This window comes from Nelumbo nucifera, chromosome 1 (assembly GCF_055504915.1).
Source record: "Nelumbo nucifera cultivar China Antique chromosome 1, China Antique-T2T, whole genome shotgun sequence".
NCBI classification, from domain to species: Eukaryota; Viridiplantae; Streptophyta; class Magnoliopsida; order Proteales; family Nelumbonaceae; genus Nelumbo; species Nelumbo nucifera.
The window spans coordinates 198,274,072-198,301,406 of NC_142649.1; the positions used below are offsets into that span (position 1 = coordinate 198,274,072).

Consider the following 27,335-nt stretch of genomic DNA (forward strand, 5'->3'; position numbering starts at 1 on the left):
CTATGTTTACCCCATTGGTATGGAGAATTGCTTAGCCATGCCAAGGGAGTTAAAAGCTCCGACATAAAAAAAAATTGATTAAATTTTTTAGAGATGGTCTTGGGACTATCCAAGGTAATATTTAGTACCCATAGGACACGGAGACTCCATAAGAGCTGTTAGAGTCGGCTGGACAAGGGTAGTACAGTCCTTTTATGTTTAGTTATATATGTATTGCTCTGCTGATGTGGCACAATGGTAATCCTTGTATATCTTAGAAGAGTATAAATAAAAGAAGGGCCGACTAGAGGTTTTGAGATTTTTTTCTCTCTAGTTCGGCTGTGACTTTTCTCCTTTTTCTTCTCTTTCTCCTCCTTCTCTCTCTCTTTTCCTTCTCTTTCTTCTGATCTGAACATATACGAACATCTAATCTGAGTTTTATCATGGTATCAGAGCCACGATAATCAGTTCAGATCAGTTCTCCTTTTCTCTCTGTTCTGCGCATTCCTCTCTAGGGTTTTGCAGAATTCTCATTAATATTTAGAGAGTTTTCCAGAAAGGAAGAAAAGGACTGGTCGTTTTCTCCTTTTGGGGGTTTCCATGCCTCCAATGAGTGCAGTCGTTGTGGTTTTGTGTGGTTGGTAGAAAACTCTCTACTCACAATTCGAAGAGGGCTGGTTTTTTGATGGTGATAGTGCTGACTTGGTACCCTCTACTCGACAGGTACATGATCTTCGAACTAAGTTGTGGTATGTAGCAAGTTTCTTTCATATGTTGCAGAACTGAAAATATTATTTGTGAGGTGTGTTGTGAGGGTTTCTAGTGCTGACAGTAAACGACAACAGTAGTGCTGTTGCTAAAAGTGGTGAACAGTTGCGAATATTATTGCTGAAACAGTGGTGAATAGTTGTGAGTGTTGCTGCTGAAACCTGGTACTAGGAACCCTAGTGGTGTTCAGTCATTCGTGTGGAGTGTGGTGATTTATTAGGGCAGTAGAGTAACAATTTAGTGGTACAGCTTCCCATTGTTTTCTTGTGCAGTCATGGGAGACAACAGTGAATACAAATCAACTGTGATGGTGCCTTCTGATTATCTGAATGTGCAGATGACCTCTATAAAACTGAATGGTGAGAATTATGTCCCTTGGGCTAAGTCTGTTGAAGTTTTCCTGAAAGCCAAAAAGAAAGTGAAACATGTGAGGGAAGATAAACCCTCAATTGATTCTCTGGGATATGATGAATGGGAGCAGGAGGATGCTCAAATTATGACTTCGCTATGGAACAGCATGGAGTCCAAAATTAGTGTGAACTTCATGTTTTTTAGATACAACCAAGGAAGTCTGGGATTATGTAAGGAAACTATATTTTGGACAAGATAACACTACTAGGGTTTACCAACTGTAGAGTACTTCAATCTACAACAAGGGAATCAGAGCCTTGAGGACTATTATGCCAGTATGAGAAATTTACGAAATGAGTTGAATGTTTATCATCCTCTTACACTTGATGTCAAAGTTCAACAACAACAAAGAGAGCAGTTGGATGTGACCAGATTTTTAGTAGGGCTGAAATCTGAGTATGAACCTGTTAGGGCATAGATATTAGGTGGATCTGCTCTTCCCTCTCTTGAGGAAGTGTTTGCTCGTCTTCGGAGGTTTTCAGTTGGAGCCATAGAGACTTCCACTATGTCAGATAGGTCCGCATTTGCAGTTACGAGAGGGGGAGGCCATGGTGGTAGAGGAGGTCAGCGTGGACGTGGTAGTGGTGGTGGACCCATGTATGGTCGTGGTGGTGGTGGAATGTATAATCGTGGTGGTGGTGGTGGACCCATGTATGGTCTCCTTCTTCTCTCTCTCTTTTCCTTCTCTTTCTTCTGATCTGAACATATACGAACATCTAATATGAGTTTTGTCAAGAGCCAAAGTGTTGGCAGTTCTGCATGGCCTAAGTCTGGGAAGATATCCCTAAACTTCAGGGATGTGACAGTTGAGGGGGATTAAGAAGTGGTGGTGGGTTGGTAGAAAGGTAGTAGAAATGAATGTGACAGTATAGATACATCATGAGAGAAATAAGAAGCCTGGCAAGGGAAATGTTACCAACGCTTCTTTAGTTCCAAGAGCAGCTAACTGCTTGGTAGATGCATTGGCCAAAAGTTGTCATTAGGGGTGAGATTTTTGGGGGACAATTGTAAAAACAAGTAATATCATCATGATTATCATCATTCAAGCCTTATCCCAATTATATGGGGTCGGATACATGAATCCTGTTTTGCCATTCTGTTCCGTTTAATGGCATATTCATTGTTAAATTATTGGCACTTAAATAATTTTTTTACTACTTCTGCCCCTGTTCGTTTTGGTCTACGCCTAGCCCTTATAACCCCTTCAACTGGCAACAAATCACTTCTTAAAGGAGAAATGGTGGTCCCCAATTTACACTTACTCTAGTCTTTAAAGAGGAGCAGCTTGCCACTACAAACCAATTCCTCCAAAAGTCATTAAAGGAGAAATGGTGGAAAAGCTCCGAGAATTTCAACCACTGGATAGCCCTGTTCAAGATGCAATCCTTTAGCTCTTATAGATTTCTCTCATTCTCTTGAAATACTCTGGTGTTCCTTTCTTCCCGAACGGTCCAAATCAAGGTTGCTCTTGCACATCTCCACATTAATCTCCCTCTTCTTTGGCGCCAGGCAAAGGTAGAAGGATAAAAAAGCAAGCTTACTTCCGCTGGTTTGTTCCATCTACGCCCAAACATCAGAAGGATCTGATCCCACAACTTTGCAGTAAAAAGAACAGGAAATTAGTAAGTGGTAACAGTCTTCACCTGTTCACCATGGGACTTACAAAGGATACATCAGTTGGGTGAGATACAAAGGGACAGTCTTCTCTTTTGTTTTCCCATAGAACACTTCCCAGAAAAAGACCACAACCTTAGGGGGAATAGGCATGCACCAAACTGCCTTAACAGGGAAAGACTGTTGAGAAGGAATAGGCCTGATCCAAAGGATACACCAGTTAGAGCTTCACATACCTTCTCCTAGATTATCCCTTGTGAACACAACTGCAGAATGGCACATGATCTAAATATTTGCTTTGGACCATGAGTTTTGTCATCATATGCAGTTCTTGATGTTTTTTATTTCATTATCATGTACACAGCATATGTGTGATCCAGATACAGTTAGGACATGGATAAAGTGTAGGACATGAAATTTACACTAAAGGAAAAAGGATACTAATGGGTTACTCAACTCAACTAGCCTAAAATATTTTGGGGGTGCTTGGCATGCTTATATTTCACCCATTTTTTATTGCAAATCAATAAAGAATCTGCTGAGTTAATGATAAAAAAGAAATTCACTAAAACTTGAAGCGTCCAGCACAATACAACACACATGTAGAGGTATCTGGGAACCATACCAGCATAACTAATCATTGAAACACTGGAAATGGAAATAAAAGCACTACGTTCAGCCTCTAGTTTGTGTACAAGACCTGGGATCCTCATTCTAACACAGGTTATTGACCATTTGGATGAGCTATTCAACCTAGATGACAATGCCTTAACTTCTCCAATATGATATCTAAGGGAACATGGGCCTTCTGTTCTAGTTGACATCAGAGCAACCATCACTCTACAATCCCCTTAAACAGGTAAACCAGTCCGACCTGAAGGGAAAGCAAGCATCAGATCATGAAGAAGAGAAAGGAGTTCAGCCCTTGGTAAGTTCCCTTGCTGACGGGCTCCTAATAGCTCAACAAAGCAGTGCCCATGCTTCTTGTTAATCTTGTCAACATTTCAATGGTGGGTTTGGGTTGAGAATTTGCCAAAATTTCAATGGGCCCTAAAACGCCGGATGGAGTTCGTGCAGGCAAGTCAGTGGAGGAGATCCTTGAAGATAGAAGCAAAAAATCTCTTGTTCGAAGAGATGAGAATCAAGGGGAAGATAAGCCTGAAGGTAAGGGAAGCGAAAAAGGGTACAATATTGCTGGAAGGATTAGAAGTGATCGAGTGGCTAAGAGAGTTCATAGCTGGAGCCTGTTCAAAAGGTAAGCAGATAAACTGGCAGGATTTTAGTACACTAGAAGGGAGAAGATATGTTGTTGAATGTAAGAGGAATAGAAAGGGGTTCTTCATAGCTTTGGCTGAATTTTTTGGTAAGGGACAAAGGCAACTGGTGTGTCTACCAGCAAGAAAACAGAACCAAGGTTGGGGGGAAGTTGACTGGTTGCTCAAAGAGTAGCAAATTGGAAAAAAGCCTCCATAAGGGAGGAGAAGGCATATCTCAGCACCAGCAGGGTAGAACAAGGGCCAGTGGTCATGGCAAAAACAAAAGGCCATTGCAGAATGGTGGGAGGTCTAGAGAGAGAGGAGTGGGATAGTAAGTTTGTGATACAAGCCAAGGAAAAGGTTTATGATTGGAGGAGGGTAGCTGACTTACTGGCAACCAGGTTGAAGTTGAAGAGTGTTTTCATAGTAACCCCCTTCGATAACTGTAAAGCCATCCTAGATCCAATAGAGAATGATTTGGAAATATCAGCTATCAATGTTCAGGCTGAGTTCGGATCATTCACAGTCTTCAAATGGAATCCAACATCCAACTCCAAGGATTTTTTTGTCGAAGATGGTGTGGTGGTGCGTGTAATAGGCTTGCCATTCCATCTATGGAAACAAGAAATAGCAGAGTCTATAGCTGTGTTGTGTGGAGGAATCTTGAAAGGTGCTTTCTGGGGCGATCTCTATTCAGTAGCAATCCTGCTAAGTGGTGTGAAGCCAGAAGAAATTCCACGAAAGGTAGAGGTACGAACAGAGGGGAGCTTTGTCTCTGTGTGGTTAGCTTCCTCCATTGAAGTAGGGCTGTGGAAGGAGGCTCGTATGGTAGGAGGGGAGGAGGAAGAAGCACTACATGGACTTGTGAGATTGGGTAATTCAAATGGGAAGGGATGTTTCACTAAGGGCCAACAAATTCTGGGAAGCCAAAAAGCTTTGGGGCAGTTGGAAGGTCAAACCTGGAGAAAGCAAGAAAAGGTTATGACAAATGGCAGATCATTTGCGCAGGTGGTGTCAGGGAAACAGACAAAAATTTTCTAGTGTCGAAAGGGAGAGGGCTGAACCAGCAACCTCAGACAGGGAAGGTTGTTGGTTCGACCATTAAAACAGGGGGGCGTGACTCTTTAAGTGGTCACATGGGACGAAAAGAAGGGCCCAATCGAGTGGATCTCTTTTATGGTGAGCCGAAGAAGGCATCTCAAATAAAGGCCTTAAAGTTGATCTCCTATAGTCTTGAGCCCAAGGCCCATTACAAGACAGATGGGCCGAGGGACACGTTAAGTAAGCACGTGACTGGGAGGAGGGATGAGCTGATAGACGAGATAAAGCGTCTATCTTCTTCAACCCCAAACCCCTCCTCTCGATCGAACAGATCATGCGCAAAAAAATCTCAAGGCTCGCAGTCTCGAGGCTCTCTACAGTGGGTCCCATCCAACCTGGCGAACCGTCTCTCACCAGATAGGCGCAACCCGAGTTACCTGAAGCCTAGTGTTGAAAACAGAACAGGGCTTGAAGATTGGTTGAGTGAACAAAACAGCAATGACGATTCTGATAGAGATGAAACGCCAAGTCTGGGAAGTCTGCCTCCGAAAAGCAACAATGATTTTCTTGAATTAGAAAGTTTGCATACAGAGCTGTTGTTTTTAGAGGAAGAGATTGAAGAGGCAGGTGGCGGGAAGACTAGAAATGGTGAAGAAAATGGTTCTAAAGCTGTGAAAACTTCTCCCTTCGTTGAGGGAGCTGACCCTGAGTCTAATGAATTACAGGATGTTGGTGGAGAGGGACAAGAATTGGCCGTGAGGATGGATGCGGGTATTCCAGTGTCGGAAACACAGAGAAGGGTTTTCCAAGTGGGTAGGTCGTCAGGAAGTGATTCTTTCACCATGTCTACTTCACAACCTTGTCCAAAAAGGGGAAAGGCTTTAAAACCATTTGTCACCTGTCAGCAAGTCATTTCCAGTGTTTCTAGTCCTACCCCCGTTCTATCAGGTATGGGTGTCAATTCTGTTTTAGGTACTGACTTGTTTGCTATGCTTGTAACAGATATCCCAACTTCTCATCCAGGAGGTTCTGATGCAAGAGAGAGGGTGATAGTGGAAGGAGGAGAGAGGGTGTTGGAAGGAAGTAGTAAGGGGGAGGCAGATAGAATTTGGGAGTTGATCTGTACAATGATGGAGGAACAAAAGAAAAAGGAAGGACTCGTAGAAAGATGCTGTAGCCAAAATAAGTGTGAGTAGGGTAAAATTATTTCTCAAACATTGGTTGGAAAGGATGGAGGAAAGAAAAAGGATGATTGCTGTATTGGGAAGGGCGGGAAAAGAGGAACAAATAAGAAAAAAAGATCTGAAGTGGAAAGGCTAATTCAGACATTGAGGGGGATTTAGAATTCAGTGGTAGAGGGGATAGGAGGAAGGGCCTAAAATGAGGAGAATATGGCCTCTTATTGGGTTCCTTTGCTATTTTGTCTCAATGAAAATTATTAGCTGGAATGTAAGAGGGTTAGGGCGTGCAAGGAAGAGAAGGGCGATCAAAGACCTACTCCGAAGGGAAAAACCTGATATTGTGCTGTTACAAGAATCCAAACTGATGGAATTAGATGGGAGATGGGTGAGGAGTTTTTGGAGGTTTAGAGGTTTAGGTTGGAGCTCGTCTCCTTCTTGGGGAGCCTCGGGGGGGATTGTAACACTGTGGAGGGAGGATGTGGTGGAAGTAGTGGAAGAATTGATAGGCAGATTCTCAGTTTCCATTAAGTGCAAGAATGTAGAAAATGGGTGTGTATGGGTCTTAACCAATGTTTATGGCCCTAATTCCTATAGAGAGAGGAATGAGATGTGGGAGGAACTATATGCAATCAAGGGGCTATGGGATGGTCCTTGGTGCCTGGGCGGGGATTTTAACGTCATTAGATTCTCTGATGAAACCAGTAATCCCCAACAGGTAATCTCAACAAGCATGAGGAAATTTAATGGTTTTATTGAAGATTGTGAACTGATAATCTGCTGCAAGCCAGTTATTCAGGAAACCCCTTTGTGCTCGAAGTTGGATAGATTCTTATTTAACCTTGCCTGGGAGAATAGTTTGGAAAACTTGGTTGCTAGGGCGTTACCCAGGGTCACCTCCGATCATTGTCCTATCCAAATAGGAACCGAGTCTTTTCCTATAGGACCCAAACCTTTTAGATTTGAAAATATGTGGCTTACCCATCCAGATTTTGTGAAAAAAGTGAAGGAGTGGTGGGGTGAGGAGGAGAGGGGGGTAAGATGGAAGGGGATCAAGTTCCATAAGAAATTAAAAAGGTTGAGAGCCAAAATAAAAGAGTGGAATAGAGATAAGTTTGGTAGAATTGAGGAGCAAAAATTGGGCCTAATCTCTCGAATAGAGAATTTGGATGTAAAGGAATCTCACAATGGGCTGACCGAGGAGGACAGAGTGTTAAGGAGACACTTAAAAAAGGATTTGGAAGAAGTGTTATTGAGGGAAGAAATCAGATGGAGACAAAAATCTAGACACAAGTGGATTAAGGAAGGCAATGGGAACACTAGATTCTTCCATGATTTGGCAAATGGGAGACGAAGAAAGAATTTTGTGACCAAGCTAGAGATAGGAGAGGAGGTGATTAACAACCAGGATGACATAGCCAGAAAATTTGTGGACCACTTCAAGTCGATTTATAGAAGGCCTTTGAGTGAGAGAACAGTCATGGAAAGGGTGGATTGGCCAAGAATTGATGAAGGAGTGGCAAGGTGGCTGGAAAGGGATTTCGAGGAAGAAGAGATAAGAAAGCTATCTTTCTAATGGATAGATCCAAGGCTCCGGGTCCAGATGGCTTTACAATGGGTTTTTATCAAGACTGTTGGGAGGTGTTGAAAGAGGATCTAGCTGAAGTCTTTAAGGAATTTGCAGACAATCACACCATAAGCCCTGGAATTAATGCCACCTTTTTGGTCTTGATACCTAAGAAGAATGATGCCAACCACCCAAAAGATTATAGGCCTATTAGTCTGGTGACAAGCATCTATAAAATTCTGGCTAAAATGCTCTCATTGAGGATCAAAACAATCCTCCCTCCCATCATTAGTGAAACCCAGGGGGCTTTCATTCAAGGGCGACAAATGACAGATCAGATCTTAATTGCGAATGAGTGCGTGGAGGAAATGAAAAGGTCTAGTAAGAAAGGATTCATTTGTAAATTGGATCTTGAAAAGGCCTATGATTTGGTGGATTGGAAGTTTCTATTAGAGGTTATGCGAAATGGTGGATTTGGGGACAAGTGGTGTAGTTGGATTTTTGGGTGTATCATTACTTGTCACTACTCTATTCTGGTAAATGGTACGGTGAGGGACTTTTTTCCAGCTTGCAGGGGTGTCAGGCAAGGGGATCCACTTTCACCCTTCTTTTTTACCTTAGTAGCTGATGTGATTAGTAGGATCATTACTAAGGCTGACAGCGAAGATGCCATTAGGGGTTGGAGAATAGGGAGACACCAAGTCCCCGTCACCCACCTTCAGTTTGCAGACGACCTAATGATTTTTTGTGAAGGAGGTCTTAGTGAAATGGTAGCAAACCTAAAGGAGCTAATAAAAGGATTTGAAAGTGTCTCTAATTTGAGAAAAAATCTGGAAAAGAGCTGCATAGCAGGTATAAATTTGGAGGTAGGGGAGGTCGAGGCTATTGCGGAGTGTCTTGAGTGTTCCACCTTTGCTTGGCCTATGTCATATTTAGGACTTCCTTTAGGGGAAAATCCTAGGGAGAGTAGATTTTGGACCTCGGTGTTAGAAAAGTTTGAGAAGAGATTAGTCTCATGGAAGAGGAACTATATCTCTTTAGGAGGGAGAATTACCCTAATTAGAGCTACCTTGGCTAACTTACCTACCTATTATTTGTTTGTCTTTAGGATACTAGTTAGGGAAGCTAGGAAACTGGAGAAGTTGATGAGAGACTTCTTATGGGAGCCGGGACAAGAAAAAAAGGATCACTTGGTTAATTGGGAAATTGTGTGCAGAAGTAAAGAAGAGGGGGGTTTGGGAATTGGGAGGGTAACTAGAAAGAATCAAGCTCTGTTAGGGAAATGGTTGTGGAGATGGCCTTTGGAAAGAGAGAGATTGTGGCATGAGGTGGTGGGAAGCATTCATGGGAGGTCAGAGAATGGATGGGATGTTGGTGTATCGAGGCAAGCTAACCTAGCAGCACCTTGGAAGGCTATTCACAACACCCTTCCTCAATTCCTCAATTTTATCAGGTATGAAGTTTGTTCTGGCAACTCTATCCTTTTTTGGGAGGATATTTGGGTAGGAGACTCACCGTTAAAGGATTCGTTCCCTTCGCTTTTTTCTATTTCTTTGTACAAAAAAGAGGTGGTCTCAAAATTTGTCTCACCTTTGGGAACACCCTTAGATCCTACTTGGGATTTTGGGTTTCGTAGAGGACTTAGGGATGCTGAAATTGAGTCTCTTTCTATTTTGCTTGGTTGTCCTAATCAGGTTTGTTTGGATCCCTCCAAGCCAGATAAGAGGGTTTGGACTCCTAGACCCAATGGAACCTTCACTTGTGCTTCTTTCTTCAAGTCCATCTCTCAACTTCTACTCACCAACCCTTTCCGTCAAAAGAAATTTGGTGTAGGCTAGTTCCCCCAAAAATTATGGCTTTTTGTTGGGAAGTTTTCCATGGGAAAGTAAACACTTTAGACAACCTACAAAAGAGAAGACCTTTTCTCTGTATTTCTCCTAATTGGTGTATCCTCTGTAGAGCTCACGGTGAGGATTGTTACCATCTATTAGTATCTTGTCCCTTTTTTGCAGACCTTTGGGCTTGGCTACTTTTGTTGTTTGGGGGTAGTTGGAGTCTACCAGTAGAAGTTCACATGCTCTTCAACCATTCTACCTTTTATTGGCCTATAAAAATAGGGAGAATTATGTGGAGATGTGCTCGTGCTGCCTTGACTTGGACTCTTTGGGAAGAAAGGAATCTCAGAATTTTTCAAGATAAGGAAAGGAACAACCAAGATTTGAAAGACTGTGTGTTAAAACAGGGCAATACATTGGCTGAAGACCTTGGAAATCTTTCATCAATTCTCCTTTAATGACATTTGGAGAAATTGGTCAACAGTAGCAAGGTGTTCATCTCTAAAGGACAAATCAATTACAAGCTGGTCTCCTCCACCCGAAGGCTCAATAAAGTTGAACTTTGATGGAAGCAGCATGGGTAATCCAGGATTATCCGGAGTGGGGGGTGTTTTGAGAAATGAGAAGGGAGAGATTTTGTTGCTCTATTCAGGTCCCTTGGGAATTGGGAATTCCATCAGGGTAGAACTTTTAGCTGTTGTACAAGGGGTCCAATTTGCAAACCAGCTGGGGGTACAACACCTAATAATCGAGGGGGATTCCAAAGTGGTGGTGGGTTGGTTGAAAAATTTTGAAGAGGCTATGTGGCGATACAAGAATGAAATGAAGAAATTTAGTTGGTTGACAAGGAATATGTTGGTCACTGTACAGTGGGTGGGGAGATCAGCAAATACCTTGTCAGATGTGTTAGCTAAGCAAGGGGTAAATAGGGAAGAATTATTTTGGGCTCAGTTGTGATTCTTGTTTTCTTTCCTAGTTTACTTGTAAGTTTCAAGGAGGGGCTGCAGCTCGCGCCTCTTGTTGGGATGATGTATGAACTCACTCTAATTTGCTTCTGAATCAATAAACTTATTATTATTCATCAAAAAAAATTTCAATGGGCCCTGCCCAAGTTGGGCACCTGGCTTACGCACCTATTTAGAATCTTTTCAACTGTTTCTTGCCAGTCTTGAAAGATGCTGACAGAATACATTATGTGTGTGTGAGTATCTATCTATCTATACATACACATTGTATGTATGTATTGACAGTCTTGATGGTCATATTTTTCAAGCCATGTTGTCATGGTAAGATTTTTTGAGTTTTACAGATATGGTCCTCATGGTGATTTGTCCCAACTAATATTATTCCTGCTGCTTATCTAATAATGTGTGGTTTGTCCAGAAATGTATTTGATCCACGTCAAATGCGTATCTCAATTCAAGGAAGTGGAATTTATGTAAATAGGGAAAGAGGACATTGGTGATGATTTCTTACTCTTTTTTGGATCATGTTTACAACATTTACATATTTACACTAAGATGCTTCTACTGCCCTATCTTTTGAATATTCATTTTCTGATTCTGACTTTGCAGTATTGACCCAATTCACATTGATGATCCACTTTTCCCAACAAATAATGTTGGGAGGAACTGTTTTCGCATACATCAGTGCATCAAGGTTTGCTTAATCCATCTTGTTGAATTTATGTATTTGATTCATGGTGACCACGGTTTTGAAATTCATGAGTGAGACTACTTGCTAATGAAAAATTTATGATTTGGGTGTTAAACTAGTTCACTGAAGGGACCACTTGGTTTTGCGTTTATGAGATTAATAACTTGTGTGATAGTTAATATTTATTTGAACAGATACACTAATAGAAAATGTTTGGAAGGAGAAGAAAATATACAAGACATGATGGAAAAAAAATTTGACATGTATTATTTACAAAAGAAAATCCTACATGTTTTCCTTGAAAAAATGTTAGAATTTGGTCATATTACTTATTATGCAAAAGGAATGCAAGTAGTTTTGTAAAATTTGAATGGTTGCTAGTGGATTTCACCTAGAAGATATCTTAAATTGGGCAATCTATGTATTGAGAAACAAAAGAAAAGAAATGGCTCATTAGATGAAAGTAGCTGATAAAGAGTGGTGTATGAGTATAGTGGGAAAATTCACTCTTTGCTATTAACTTGAAAGATAAAGCAGAATTGTTTTGAACACCATCTAAGCATAGGTTTCTTTGAGGTAAACCAAAGGAAAACCTCTTGCATGGTACTAAATACTAATCTAAGAAATCCCAAGAATTCTTGAATCATTCAATGCCAAGATGCAAATATTTCTTTCAATAATAAAAGACTTGCTTACAGTTCTTGGTAACTTCTATTTGTGAAAAAAAAACTAACATGTAATCTATATCTAAGGAATCAAACCCAACCAATTATCTAATCTAAGTACGTAAGGAAATTATATATGGTTAAAATACTCCTTAAGTAGTGATGATGGTGTGGCTACCCAACAAACACATGTCCAGTCTAGACCTATTCATGGGCTGGGTAGCCCGACGAGGTGGCCTCGTTCGGCCTGTTCTATATTGGGCTTGGACAAATTTTTAAGCCTGCTGGCTCAGGCTCCAAGCACCAGGCTTGACTATTTCTCGGGTCAGGCTTGGCCTTTCTCCCAAATAAGCTCAGCTTGAGCTTGAGGCTGGCCCGATAATGTTATATATATAATAAAAGTAATAAGGAAATTTATGGTTTGCTCCCCCTTACAAATTCTTATTGGTTTTCTGAGTATCTTGTCCCAAACTCCCATCTATTGCTATAGTACCCCCCTTGTATTGTGATAGATTCTCCCACCTATCACTTTTCCTAGTTATACAAACCTATAACAATTTATGAGGTGGAGGAGTCTATAAAAACCCCAAAATAATATATATTATATAATATTACGTAATAATATTATTAGTAGCAAAAATGTATCATATAATATTCTATAAATTATAATATAGAATATTATATAATATATAATATATTATTAACAGTATATAATTAATATATTATAAAATTTCTGTTCAGGTTGGGATTTGGGCTTTATATAGGATCGGGTTTGGGCTCGGGCCTAGTCATTTTTTGTTTATAAAGAGGCAAAGCCTAGCTTGAACTAGGCCTGGCCCATGAACAAGTCTAGTCTAGTCCATAAATTGGCCATAACTTGCATAAATGACTTGGTCTTGGAATGTTGAGTAGATCATTGAAGAAGCTTTCGACATATAAGAATATGGAAATCTAGGTTCTCTATCTAATAAAAAGCACAAAACCATCATAATGGCACAAGGCAAGTATGCAACTACATCGAAGACATAAATTCAGGAAGACATTAAGAAGATCAAAATACTCCGGTTGCTGCTTTAGTTGAAAATTTGCTACCTGAGATCCCATCTGCAACAGCTAGGGATTTAGGTATTCAAGAGATCTTTGTTTTTATTTCTTTTAAAAGTTAATAGAACATTACTAATGGGATGTGACAATAAAAGGTTAATTAGAAGTTAATAACCATTACAAAGTACATATGAATATATATAATGGTAACCAGAAAAGCAAACTTACAAAGTCTTGCACATGGGTTGCCTTGTATTGTAGCTGAGGCATGTGCCTAGGCACACTAGGTGGTAGGGGTGACCATTTCAGCCTAGCCCGATTCAGGCCCACAAATTCCAGGCCCGGGTTAAAATGATTGTTAGAATCGACAGCACAAGGGTAGTTTGGTCATTTGTCTATTTAATTAAAGTTGAGTTGTCTATTTTGTGTGAGTTTAAGTTGTGTGTCCTATACTTAATGTGGGACAGATTTGTCTTTTGTAGTCTAATACAAAGATTATAAATATAAGGTGGGTCTGCTGAGAGGGATTGACTTTTCCTCTTTTCGGACCGAAACCTTTCTTCTTCTCCTCTCTTCTCTCTTCTTCTTCTTCTTCTAGGACTGTACTAGTGTTAGTCAAATCATTGACATGGTATCAGAGCACTAGAAAATCAGTCTTAAACTCTGTGTTTTTTCTTCTTTCCTTCCTCCTAGGATTGCCATATTAGAACTTCTTTTTGAAATAACTCCCAAACTAATTGGAGGATCAATAAGGGACCAAAAAGGAGTGGTCGTTTTTCCTTCTTGGAGGTAACTATGCCTCCAATTGCTGTGGTGGTTTGCTAGAACCCTTTCTTCTTCTCCTCTCTTCTTTCTCTTCTTCTTCTTCTTTTTTCCTTCTTACTTATCTCAGACCTAGGACTGAACCAGTGTTAGTCGAATCATTCACATGGTATCAGAGCACTAGAAAATCAGTCTTAAACTCAGTTTTTTTTCTTCTTTCCTTCCTCCTAGGATTGCCATATTAGAACTTCTTTTTGAAATAACGCCCAAACTAATTGGAGGATCGATAAGGGACCAAAAAGGAGTGGTCGTTTTTCCTTCTTGGAGGTAACTGTGCCTCCAATTGCTGTGGTGGTGGTCATTATGGTGGTTTGCTAGAAACTCTCTAATCGATAACTCGAAGAGGGATGGTTGTGGACAGGTGTGAACAGAACTCTCTAGTCAGCTGATAGTGTAGTGTGCTCTCTCTCTTTTGGACTGGATTTCATCCATGTGGCAGTGTTGATTGATAGGTATGCGTATGGACTGTTTTCTCTCTTTTTTATGTCTGAATATGTGTGGTAACAGTAGGGTTTTCTGGTGCTGAACCTATGACAGCAGCAGTGTCGTAACAACAGTGTTTTATTGTGTGGTGTGTGGTGTAGTGCTGAATAGTGAAGGATGACTTATGTCTCTTGTAGTTGATTTTGTTATAATGGCGACATCTGGAGAGGGTACTGATAATAAAACTAGTGTTGTGATTTCCCCCGATTACCTGAATGTTCAAGTGATCTCTATCAAATTAAATGGTGAGAACTATGTGCCATGGGCTAAATCAGTGAATGTGTTCTTGAGAGCCAAGAAGAAGGTGAAACATGTCAGGGAGGAGAAATCCTCTTTTGACTCTCCAGGGTTTAGTGAGTGGGAATAGGAAGATGCACAAATTATAACTTGGTTGTGGAATAACATGGAGCCTAAAATTAGTGTGAATTTTATGTTCTTGGATATAGCTAAGGAGATTTGGGGCCATGCTAAGAACTTTATTATGGCCAAGATAACACTACCAGAGTGTACCAACTTTATTAAGATCACTTTAACATAAAGCAGGGAAATCAAAGTCTAGAAGAGTACTATGCAAGCATGAGAAATATCTGTAATGAGCTTATTGTATATCACCCTTTGACTTCGGATGTTAAAATTCAGCAGCAACAACGAGAACAACTTGATGTGACAAGGTTATTAGTGGGTTTAAAATCTGAATATTAACCTGTTCGAGCACAAATATTAGGCGGATCTGCCCTCCCCTCTCTTGAGGAGGTGTTTGCCCGACTTCGGAGGATTTCTATTGAACCTATGGTGCATTCCACTCTCTCGGACAGGTCTGGTTTTGTGATGGTGAGAGGGGGAGGTCGTGGAAATAGAGGTAGTGGAGGTGGTCGTGGATTTCTAGGGACCTGAGGTTGTCCTATGTTCAATCGTACTGGTGGTCGCAATGGAAGTCGAGATTCATGGGGAGGTCATGGTAGATGACGGAGTACTGGTCCTAGAAGGTGCACATATTGTGGATTGGAGGGGCATATTGTTAACTTTTGTTATGACTTACATGGTCCACCCAACACTTGAGCCAATCATGTTGTGACTAGTGGTGGTGGTATAGTTAGTGAGAACTAGCAGGTTGATCAGACACCCTCCACATCTACAGGTGTTTTTGAGAAGGAAATGGTGAGTGTCCCACATGAGGAGTATGAGAAGTTTCTTCAGACATCCTCTTAGTAGAACACAACTACTCTTGCACATTCAAGTATGGCTTGCTTGGCATCCTAACCCTCGTATTGGATTATTGACTCTGGAGCCTTTGATCATATGAGTGGGTTGGGACTCTAGGTGTGTTTTCTTCACTTTCTCAGTTTTCCACGCCCCAAACAGTTACCCTTGCTAATGGTTTTACTTCTCCCATTTGTGGTGTTGGTGATGTTGATCTCACTTCTTTATCTTTATCCTCTGTCTTATACGTACCCAAATTTCCCTTTAACCTTATGTCTGTTAGTAGATTAACCAAGTCATTTAATTGTTCTATAACCTTTTATCCCTCTTCTTGTGTGTTTCAAGATCTCAAGATGGGGATGAAGATTGGTGGAGGGCATGAGGCAGGTGGATTGTATTACCTTGATGGTGGTGGTGGTCCGAAAGTAGATTTTCAGTCTTCTTTTCTTATTCCTCTCCAATGGCACTACAGACTTGGTCATCTGTTGCTCAAGGCCCTAATATTATTGGTTCCATCTTTAAATCATCTTTCATTATTGGATTGTGAGTCATGTAAGCTTGGGAAAAATCATAGTCTCTTTTAGTCCTAGAGTTGATAGTTGTGTTTCGAGTCCTTTTTCTCTAGTTCATTTGGATGTTTGGGGTCCAAATAAAGTAGTCATACAATGGCTACAAGTACTTTGTAATTTTTGTTGATGATTATTCAAGGATGACATGGCTTTTATCTTATGAAAGACATAAGTGAATTGTTCTCTATTTTCCAAAAGTTTCATGCTGAAATTCGTACCCAATTTGGTGTTCATATTAAAATTCTTCACTTGGATAATGCAAAAGAATACACCTCAACAATCTGGCGCTCACAGGGATTCCCTTTTCAGTGATAGTTTTTTGCTTATGTAACTTTCTAAGTGCTTAATTGCTGTGTACATCTCCTCATGTACCTTTCTTTTCTTCGAATAAAGTTAACTTTTTCTTCAAAAAAAAAAAAAAGAATACACCTCAACACCATTTCAGCAATACTTAGAGCACCACGAGGTAATTCACCGAACTTCTTATTCTCATACCCCACAACAAAATGGCATGGCTGAATGGAAGAATTGACACTTACTTGAAACTGCGTCTATTATGCTTGATATGAATGTTCCAAAGCGTTTTTGGAGTGATGCTGTCCTTACATCAGTACCTTTTCTCAGTCTTGTTCCCTACTCTTTTCATTCCCTCTTACTCCCAAAGTCTTTGGTTGTGTTTGTTTTGTTCAGAATTTAGGGTCTGGACTAGACAAGCTAGATGGATGTGCTACAAAATGCATCTTTCTTGCCTATTCTAGAACCAGAAAGGGTATAAGTGTTACAACTCTAGCTCTCATCGCTCGTTTGTGTGTTCTGATGTCACTTTCTTTGAGTTTGTTTCATTCTTTTCTAATTTTGATGTTCCTCTTGCTCCTGTGTTTCCTCTTCCAGTTCTACGTTGAGGACCCCCTTCCTATGGTTCTTGTTGTGTCTCAGTCGTCGTCTTCTCCAATGCAGGTTAATACTAAAAGACCACCAATCACACATGTGTATACTCACAAAAGGGTACCGGCCCCTCCTCTAGTTTAGCCCTCATTGACAGATTCTGCAGTTGTATCTCCTTATGACCTTGATCTTTCTATTGCATTGCGGAAAGGTAAACGTAGTTGTACATCTCATCATATTTCCCATTATGTTTTTGTTGCTCGCCTTTCTACTTCCCAACAACAATTTATATCTCTGTTATCATTTGTTTCCATTCCTAAGAATGTCTAAGAAGCCATTACCTCTCCAAGGTGGTGGCAAGATGGAAGAGGAATTGTTTGCACTGACACACAATCATACGTGGGAGCTTACCACTCTCCCTCCTGGTATGTTGTTGGATGTAAGTGGGTATACACAGTGAAGTATTTTTCAGATTGTAGTGTGGAACGGTTGAAAGATAGGTTAGTGGCTAAAGGCTATTCTCAGTCGTCTGGTGTTGACTATACGGAGACATTCTCTCCTGTAGCTAAGATTGGTTCAGTTCGGGTGTTGATTTCTTTAGCAGTAATATATGATTGACCAATCTTTCAGCTTGACATAAAAAATGCCTTCTTACATGGTGATGTTGTTGAGGTATATATGGAGCAACCACTAGGGTTTGTTACTCGGGGGGGGATGGTAAAGTTTGCAGACTCAAGAAGGCGATTTATGGGCTGAAACAATCTCCATCTGTGTGGTTTGGCAAATTTAGTCAAGTAGTGAGGGACTTTGGCATGAAATAGTGTTAGGTAGACCATTTTGTGTTCAGTTATGAATCAGAAGCTAAGAAGATTTTGTTAGTGGTGTATGTGGATGACATTGTCATGACTGGTAGTGATAGCAATGGGATTGATAGGTTGAAGAACTTTCTACATGATCACTTCCAAACAAAAGATTTGGGTAAACTGAAATATTTTTTGGGAATAGAAGTTGCAAGGTCAAGACATGGTATTAACTTGAAGAAACAAGGTTGTTGGGTGCCAAATCAGTTGAAACACCCATGGAACCAAATGTCAAATTGAGTATTGATGCAGGTGAAGAGTTTCATGATCCTGGAAGGCATAGGAGGTTGGTGAGTAAATTGAACTACTTGACTATTACTCGGCCAGATATATCATTTGCAACAAGTATGGTGAGTCAGTTTGTTCAACATCCTCGAGTTCCACATTGAGAGGCTGTTCTAAGAATTGTTAGGTACTTGAAGGGAGCACTGGGTCATGGGTTGTTATACAAGAGTGGAGGAACTCTTGAGATAGGGGTGCATAGGTGTTGGTTGGGTCGGATATGTTTCTAATAGGAGACCCACTACAGGGTATTGTAACTTCTTGGGTGGCAATCTAGTGACTTGGAAGAGCAAGAAACAAATTGTGGTAGCAAGAGGCAGTGCTGAAGCTGAATATAGGGCCATGGCTCATACTACATGTGAACTAGTGTGGTTATAAAATCTTTTGTAGGAGATGGGGTTCTTGGTTGACATACCCATGAGGTTGTACTATGATATTCAAGCTGCAGTCCACATTTCTTCTAATCCAGTTTTTCATGAGAGAATAAAGCATATTGAAGTTGATTGCCACTTTGTAAGAGAAAAGGTGATCAATGGAGTGATAAATATAGCTCATGTGAGTTCAGGAAACCAGTGGGTAGATTTGTTTACAGAAGGGTTGAGTCGGGGAAGAGTGGATTACATATATAACAAGTTGGGACTATATGATATATACTCTCCATCTTGAGGGGGAGTGTTAAAATCGACAGTACAAGGGTAGTTTGGTCATTTGCCTATTTAATTAAGGTTGAGTTGTCTATTATGTTTGAGTTTAAGTTGTGTCTCATACTTAATGAGGGATAGATTTGTCTTTTGTAGTCTACTACAAAGATTATAAATATAAGGTGGGTCGGCTGAGAGGGATTGACTTTTCCTCTTTCTTCTTCTTCTTCTTCTTCTTCTTCTTCTTCTTCTTCCTCTTTCCTTCTTACTTATCTCAGACCTAGGACCTAACTAGTGTTAATCGAATCATTCACAATGATCACCCCTACCACCTAATGTGCCTAGGCACAATACAAATTATTCTACATATTTGCCTGGTTCACTGTTATTCCCAAGGTTCAAAATATTGCAACGTATCGGGCCGTATTGGCCGATATGTATCGTTCCGATAAGATCTCGATACATGAACGTGTATAAACAACCCGATATGTATCGGGTTGTTTTGGATCTGTATCGGCCGATATGGGCCCAAAACAGTTCGATACAATTCAATACATTTGATCATTTGGGTTCATCATTAATTTCGTTAGTCAATATTTAATACCAAATCCGTCATTAATGTTGTTACTCCTATATTTAAGTCTAATTTCTCTTTCATTAATTAGTCAATTACTCCAAAGCAAATTTAAATTTGAATTTTCGTGTCTAATTCAAATTCTCTCATTAGTTCCTTTAATTAATGACCCCCTCTCATTAATTTTGTTTTGTTAGTGTAAAAACTTCAAAGTTTAGCTATAGCAAGATTTGAACCTTGGTCACTTTATTTTAACAACCACAAGTTCGCCAATGAGCCACATATATTTGTTTGCTATGATCATAGTATTTTTAATTTTAAGTAAATTTTCACTTTTCTTAATGTGTGACAAATGTTTATTAATAAATGCTGGAATTAATTATTAAAATTTATATACTAATAAATATTAAGATTAATTATATTGTTTTTTGAAAATTGACATTCACATTTTAGTTTTTTTTGTTTTTTTTTAAATTTTAGTTATTCCATCAATTTTCAATGGTTACTAGTTGTGCCCTAATATGTCACACTTTATATAAACCATTAAATTATGGTTTTTTTTTTTACATTTAAATGACTTATTTACAATCATATAAAATTTGTAAATATTCTTCGTAATATATTTTAATTTTCTACTATATTTATACGTATCTTAATTTTTTGTCTGTATCCATACGTATCCAAAGCGTATCCCGATACGTCTCTTAAAATTGTCTTTCCGGTACACCTTGCATTTCCGATACTTTGAACCTTGGTTATTCCTTGTATTGATGGACATTAAAGTTTTTATTTTTTATTTTTTTATCAACAACAACCATAATCTCATTAAAGCATGGATGCCTCACACTTCAAAAACGTTGAAGTAAAGGAACTAATACAACAGCCAAGGCTGATATTACAAGTTCACCCTGGGCTAGGTGCCCCCTGTAACAGATTTTCCCTTCTTACCCTACCCTTGCTAAAAGCATTGGTGAATTTGTTAGCTGATCTAGGTATCCACCTGAACAGGCAATTCAGGTTGGATGACAGTGCTTTTGGCTCTCTTAGTAGCAAGTAGGAACTGACATATCATCCAAAGGTCCTTGGGATCTTTTTAATCCAATCACCACTTGGCATTTTCTCTTCACTATCAATTTATTCCAACCTGAATTATAGGCTACTAAAGACAATTGCTGTTGCTGTGAAACTAAAGACAATGTTACCAAGGTGGTCAATACGCATACTACCCACACCTGATGCACCTGGATTACCAAGATATCAGCCATCAAAGTTAAGTTTAATTCTTCCCTGCTGCATACACCTGCAGCCTTCTAGGGGCATACTGGCATAGCCAGCGAAAGAAGGCCATCTTCTCAAATGGAATAAACCATAATCCCTTTGAGCTCCGTCCTAACTCCTTATCATCAGCAAATGTGCTACTCCCACCATGATGAGGCGAAAGATTCATCTGTATTTGGTTGGATAATGAAAAGTTTCATCTATTTGGAGGTCCTGTAATATGGCTGCGTTTGTTGCCCAGGGGTTCTAGCCTCCCCTACTTTTTGGACATTTGGGCCCCAGTGTTTAGAAAATGCTTTATCATTTTAGCTTTGTAGCTTGGGGTATCTGCCTCCCTTAATTCTTTTTAGTGAATGCTATTTACTACCAGCAAATGGTAAATAAATTACTGGTGCCTGACCACTTGCTTAGAAAATAATCTCTATTGGCCCCACTGAATTTCCTAGTGTCAGAAGACAGGAAGTGGAATGAGAACCTAATTGTGTTGTATGTGCGATGCATGTACATTTTTCTGGATCATGTCATATGCAATTCAATTCTCCTGTCTCTGTGGACAATAGACAGCCTTTTAGCCTACATGAAATAAAGGGCTTATTGCCAATTAATATATCAAAAAGAGAAGAAAATATTTTAGATTGATCTTGCATTTTGTTTTATTTTATTTATTTCTTGTCATATTCTAAAATAGTGAATGGTGCAGGCTTTTGCAGATGCTTATTCTACTCTGGAGAATGAGCTTACGTGCCTTCCTAGTGATTCTGATTCAAGGACTAGGCAGTCATATAAATTACTTCCCAAAATTATTCCAAGTCTTGGTCTTTCATAGGAACATTCTGTTTTCCAAGGAGTTCAAATATGGTATGTACTTTTTACTCCAAATTGTATTTTCTGACAACTATTTCGATGCTCAGAGTTTGACCTTTATTTTTCTGACACTGCAAAATTTTTAAAGATATAGAATCTGATTAAGTTATTGCATATTTTAGGTCAAAATTCCACAGCAGTTTCCAATAACTTTCATCTCAAAATCAGCATGAAGTTTCGTCTGTGCATTTGAAGGTATAATTTAATTATGGTATTTTTTGAAGGCTGTATTTTGATCAACCAGACCCTTGGAAATTTTGAGATGGCATCCCACTATGAAAGTGGACCATAGAATGAAATCTGGAATTGGAAACTTGCAGAATTTGTGGGGGGGGGATCAATTCCATTTCTACCTTGACTTCTATCAAAACAAAGCCTTATGGGATGTGGTCATTATGCAAATCCCTTGGTTTTCTTCCCCCATTTTCTGCCTGTTTTGTTCTATATCTTCTGTTAACAAAGTAGACATTTTGTTTTATGAATATGAGGAAATTTTATTAAAAAAATATAAAGAGAGATTATTGATTGAAAAAAGGATGAAGAGAGTTGCAGAAGGTGAAAGTTGTTGGGGTAACACTTTGAGTATAAATATAACCAACTACAAGATTCCAATACCCCAAAGGACCTTCTGACAAAGTCTTATCTTTCTTCCTAAACTAGGAATTTTCCCTTCTTTTATATGCTTTTTGTAATTCTACCTAAAGATCACTTTTATCACACCATTTGTACTGTATAATCCTGAAAAGAGCCATAAGAAATAAATGTTATGGATCTATATGTCCACCCGCTGGTTCAATCGCCGAAATATCAATACCATTCAAACTCAACAACTCATCCCTATAATCAATGTCTGTTGTTTAAATCTTGAATCATGAAAATATTTATCTTATTCTCCCTCATCTTGATTCTCAATCTTGCAGTTCCATGATAGAAGTCTTATTTGGGACCTCTTAAATGTTCCTCCTTATCTCCTTTTGTACTTGTAGAACTTCTTTCTCTCAATGTTACTTCTCAAATCCCCATTCAAAAACTTTTGTACTTCCCTTGTGTTCCCAATTCTATTAAAAGGTTGGTGTTGGAGGAAATATCAGTCATTCAAGTATAGGAAATATGCCAAAAATGTTTAGAAATATTGTAACAATTATAGACATAGTGGAAGCATTGTGAAATATCTGAAAATTTAATTTGATATTTTATGAAATGATAAAAGAAGTATAGGTATATACCCTTTTAAATTATTATCTTATTCTGAACTGTCAAACAAAGCTAAGAAACTAAGGTTGATGGACAAAATAAGATGCTGTGAAGTTGTCCTACAAACTACATGATATATTGAGTTCAAGAAATAGTCTATTACATAAGCAAGAACTAAGATTTAACTTCATGTTTGGAAAGAATTTCTGTTGGTTCAAAGTGTTAATCATGTCTTTTGGGTAGACAATAATACTACCCCACATATTTACAATATTGTCACCAATTTATGTTATAATACCATCTCTTCTACTCCACATGGTGCTATAGTTTTCAACGGAGAATGTGTCAGTTCTAGTAATATTTCGTGTCAGTACCCATGGAAATAGAAATATTGTGTGGAAATATTAGGAAATATATGGACATTATGAACCATGCTTTCACCTTTTACAGTTTCCTTCCCCACCCAAAAAGAAGGTTCTTGAAACCATATCATCTTGTCTTCTCGTCCCTGATAAATTTGACAAGATACTTAACAAAGTTATTCTTGTGCATGGATACATTTTTGAAACAAAACTATGTTGTCCATAGATACAATTAAGTTTGACATTCTAATAATTGCTGGTGACATTTTTAGTGGAATAACCTCCAAATGATTGGGCTCATACCTGTAGGTGATGTGGTGAAGATTGAAGAATAGCTGCTATTCTTGGTTGTTGATGTGGAAAGCTTCTATGTTCCTGGGACCCCCATTAGCAGTAAATTACAAATCTAAGGCGATTTGAGACCTGCTTACTGAAAATGTTTCAACACAAACTGGTGGGCTGGAAGAAAACTTATCTATCCAAAGTTGGTAAGCTGATGCAAATTAAAAGTGCCATTTTCAATCTCTCAATCTACCTCTCTTCTCTTGTGGTATTTGTAGCAGATGCTTAAAAAATGGAAGATTTTTTTTTTGGATGGTTCAAATGACAAGGAGAAATACCATCTTGTTTCAATTATATCTGACAGAAGAGGGGTAGGCCTGGATCATTTCGTTTGGTGAATAGTGTCTATGACATTATAGTGCAGAAAAAATGCCTATGGATAAGTCTGATCTTCTCTTGATTGTGATTTCCTCCTGCCCCCGCACTATCAACACTTATGGGGCAGGTGTTTGGGGAGGCATAATGCATACAAGGGATGAATTTCTCAATAATATTGCATTATAAACTGAGTAAATGCGACCAATTTATTTCTGCAGTGATTGTTGAGTTGGTGAAGGATCCCTTAATTTTGAATTTCCACATCTTTTTAACCTGACACAGGCCTAGTAAAGCAGTGCTATGAAATTGTGGGTCATTTGATTTGGAATGTAAATGATTGGTAAATGGATTCACTGGCCGCTTTTCTGAAAGACTAGTTTACACAATAATCAAGTTGAGGCACAGGATTTGAAAAGCTTACACATGATGGGATGGAGGATAGAAACAGTATTTTTTTAATACAATCCTTCTATGAGTCTGCAGGTCTATCTCAAGTTGTGTTCCCATTCAAATGGATATGGTTAGCCCATACCCCAACCTCAAGACAAAGTCCTTGGTAACAACCATTTAATACAGGTGGGGCCTTTGACTACAACTGCATTATGATGAATGGAGGAAACCGTTCATGAAATATGTGTTGACTGCTTACACTGTGCAAATGTATTCGTGAAATATGTGTTGACTGCTTGCAGCTCTTCAAATGAAATTGGGTAATCCTTAAGGAATAAGGGCCTCCCCATGCTAATATCACTATGGAGAGATTATTGTAGAGAGGGCTTGGATTCCACGTTTGATAGAGGGAACTCTCTGGTGGATGGAAAGATTGAAAGAACTCTAGTAAGCTGGGTTTTAATCCTCAAGGACTTTGAAATACCTTTATGATCAGTTCTGATGCAAATGAGGGGGGGGGGGGGATATCATCTTCAACTCATCTTCTAATGTATAAAGGGGGTGTGCTTGTATATATGCTAAACATGGTTTTGGATTCATTAATTATACTTATACAATACAATATACTATTTATAAAAAAATATTCAAGGTAGCACATGGATTGAAGATTGCTCCAGCAAGTTCTTTCCCGTGGTAATAACTATATATTGATGGCAAGAGCATGACTATGTAAGTATATATATTCTTTTTTCTATTGGAGTTGTGTGTTTTGTGCGATCATTTGCAACTTAATATCTTGGAGCATTGTTTCTTTCTATCCTTCGCTGTTTTACAATGCAGCTTGACTCACTAAATTTGCATTATGATCCTGGCAACTATTTCATTTGACACTTGCTATTTGGATGCCCTGCAGTTACTGGAACCAAGCTGTTAGGTGGCACTATGCTTTTATGTGTTGCAATCACATCTTGCACCTTGCCTTCTTTATTCAGCAGATGCCATGTCCTTGTCAAGACCATCCTTGTAAAGTGCATCACATTCAATGTAATTTCATCCCGCAATCAGTACTTGTTTGTTATTTTTTGTTAGAGATTTGAACTGTGCCCATGAACTATTACCAGTCATATGACTCGTCTATTTTGCTTCAAAATATTTTTTGTTTCCTTCAATCTCTAGGTTTGACTATGTACAGAAGCTACAGAAGTTTATGGTGAATAATCCTTGTAAAGTGCATCACAATCAATGTAATTTCATCCTGCAATCAGTACTTCTATATTTTTGTTAGAAATTAGAACTGTGCCCATGAACTTACCAACCATATGACTCGTCTATCTTGCCTCTTCCTACAATCTTGTGTCCTAAAATATTTCTTATTTCCTTCGGTCTCTAGGTTTGACTATGTACAGAAGCTACAAAAGTTTATGGTGAATCATGCATGGTCAGCATTTTTCTTTTCTACATTTTGCTGTATATTGCATTGCCTGTGTTTAAGGTATTCTATTCAAGCTCTTCTAGCAGTTTCATGCATTTATCCTGAGTGCTTAGTGTTGCTTCCTTGCTGTGCATGTTTAGCTGCAGGGTTCTTACTGTTCTTGTTACTGAGAAGGTACGGGAAACAGGGCCAATCAATCAGTTGTGAACTTGTGGGCGTGGAGTGGGTGCAAGGAATGGGAAGCCATTCCATGAGTGGAACTCCCCCGTTTAACCAAGATGCACAAGTGGAGGCATCAGTATCATCATCATCCATGCCTTATCCCAACTATATGGGGTCCTGTTTTATGCACAAGTGGAGGTCTCATGAAACCCCTTGTAATTTTCTGCAGCGTGACAGAAGCTGTGCAAGACAAGAACCAGAAATTGGATGGTTGACATACTTGATGCTGCAAACCATCGCTTTGGCAATGAAATGAGGAATAGACCACCAATCTACAGTGGACTGCAGGAACAAGCTGTATTGCATTGGTAGATTAAAAGCCAGTTTTACAAGCACATTAAGGCTTTTGATGCTTAAGTTATTCAGGTAATGTGGTCTGCAGTACATCAATTTTAAGCATTAATTCATCCAAGAAGAATATGTTCTCGTTCACTGTTTTGACTGGATGTGTTAGATTATGTAATATTGGGCCGTCCCAACCAAATTGGAAATGGTTGGATGGTTAGGGTCATCTAATTTCGCTGAATTTTAATGTCATCAGGATTCAGGATATGGACAAAGAGGAGGATAGAATCGCAAGTTTCAAATCATAAATAAAAAACCGCTTACCCAAAAGGTCAGTTGGGTTGGGCCGAGTTGAAGTTTGAGTTAGGGTTTAAAAATATAAACCTGACTTTGGGGCAATAATCGGCTCCTACGATGTTGGAGGACATGTGTCCTATCACCTCTGATTTTTAGATCTAAACCCTAAGCCTTAAAATTTAAACACTAAACCCTTAAAACCCCGAACTCAGCCTCTAAATCTTTACCCTAAATCTTAAACTCTAAACCCTGAACTCTTAATTTAATCCTAAACTCTAAAATTAGTGTATGAAAGGGCTATGGTATGATGCATGTCCACCAACGTGGTTGGAGCCAAGTATTTTTCCTAGCTTTAGGTTGTATCAGGGTTGAGGCCTTGGCCATCTATAGGTATTCATATTCTTATGCATAATTATTAGGGAAAATTGCATATTAGTACCCTGTACTTTGGGTCTAGTCTCAAACTTCAAAACATGCCAATCTAATACCTAAACTTTCAAAATGTGCTTAGTACACACCGTTAACTAGCCGTCAATTATGCGTCATGTGACATTATGTGCGACTTAAGACTTGAAAATATCAAAATTACCCTTCGAAATAAAACATTTTTTCATCTTCTTTCCCAAGATGTCACAACCCAACTGCCCAAACTGTCACAACCGCACCAAAATCTGCCTATATGAAGATGGTCGTAATACGAAGCACCCGGTTGGATTGGATGGTAGTCAGCTCCTCCCTCTCTGCAAGCATAATCTAGTGTTGCTTGCAACTTCTACTCCCCAGCCTTGTCATTCGCCACACACCATGACATCAGATAGATGGTGATGGCAACGGGGTGGGTTCTATAAATGTTAGACCCTATCCCTCTCCCTAACCTCCTAACCCGTATCCACCCTAAAACCAGTAGTGAGTTGGATTTTAAGAATCTAAACCCTACCCGCATATGAAAATGCAAAACCTTACTTGATCCTCCCTCTCCCCCCTTTCCCCGCATTCAAGGGTAGGGTGGGTTGGATTTAGA

At 39.3% G+C, this 27,335-nt stretch overlaps 1 protein-coding gene across 19 annotated transcripts in view; it reads left to right on the top strand.

The window, feature by feature from the left end:
• The window catches only part of MEE44 (Nucleotidyltransferase family protein), a 56,164-nt gene extending 29,895 nt beyond the window's left edge, over positions 1–26,269 (top strand). For 4 of the 19 annotated variants that reach the window (XM_019198608.2, XM_088895803.1, XM_088895801.1 and 1 more), the window contains exons 13-20: positions 11,033–11,110; positions 11,224–11,308; positions 21,309–21,466; positions 21,595–21,667; positions 23,338–25,122; positions 25,255–25,322; positions 25,469–25,570; positions 25,651–26,269. In XM_019198608.2, the coding sequence (XP_019054153.1) occupies positions 11,033–11,110; positions 11,224–11,308; positions 21,309–21,434 (289 nt within the window). In that variant the 3' untranslated portion in view covers positions 21,435–21,466; positions 21,595–21,667; positions 23,338–25,122; ... (1 more) ...; positions 25,469–25,570; positions 25,651–26,269. Of the gene's footprint in view, positions 1–11,032; positions 11,111–11,223; positions 11,309–21,308; positions 21,467–21,594; positions 21,668–23,337; positions 25,123–25,254; positions 25,323–25,468; positions 25,571–25,650 lie in introns of those variants that run through there. The other 15 variants (XM_010265986.3, XM_088895797.1, XM_010265988.3 and 12 more) reach the window with 15 other exon arrangements.
• Positions 26,270–27,335: the final 1,066 nt, after the last annotated feature.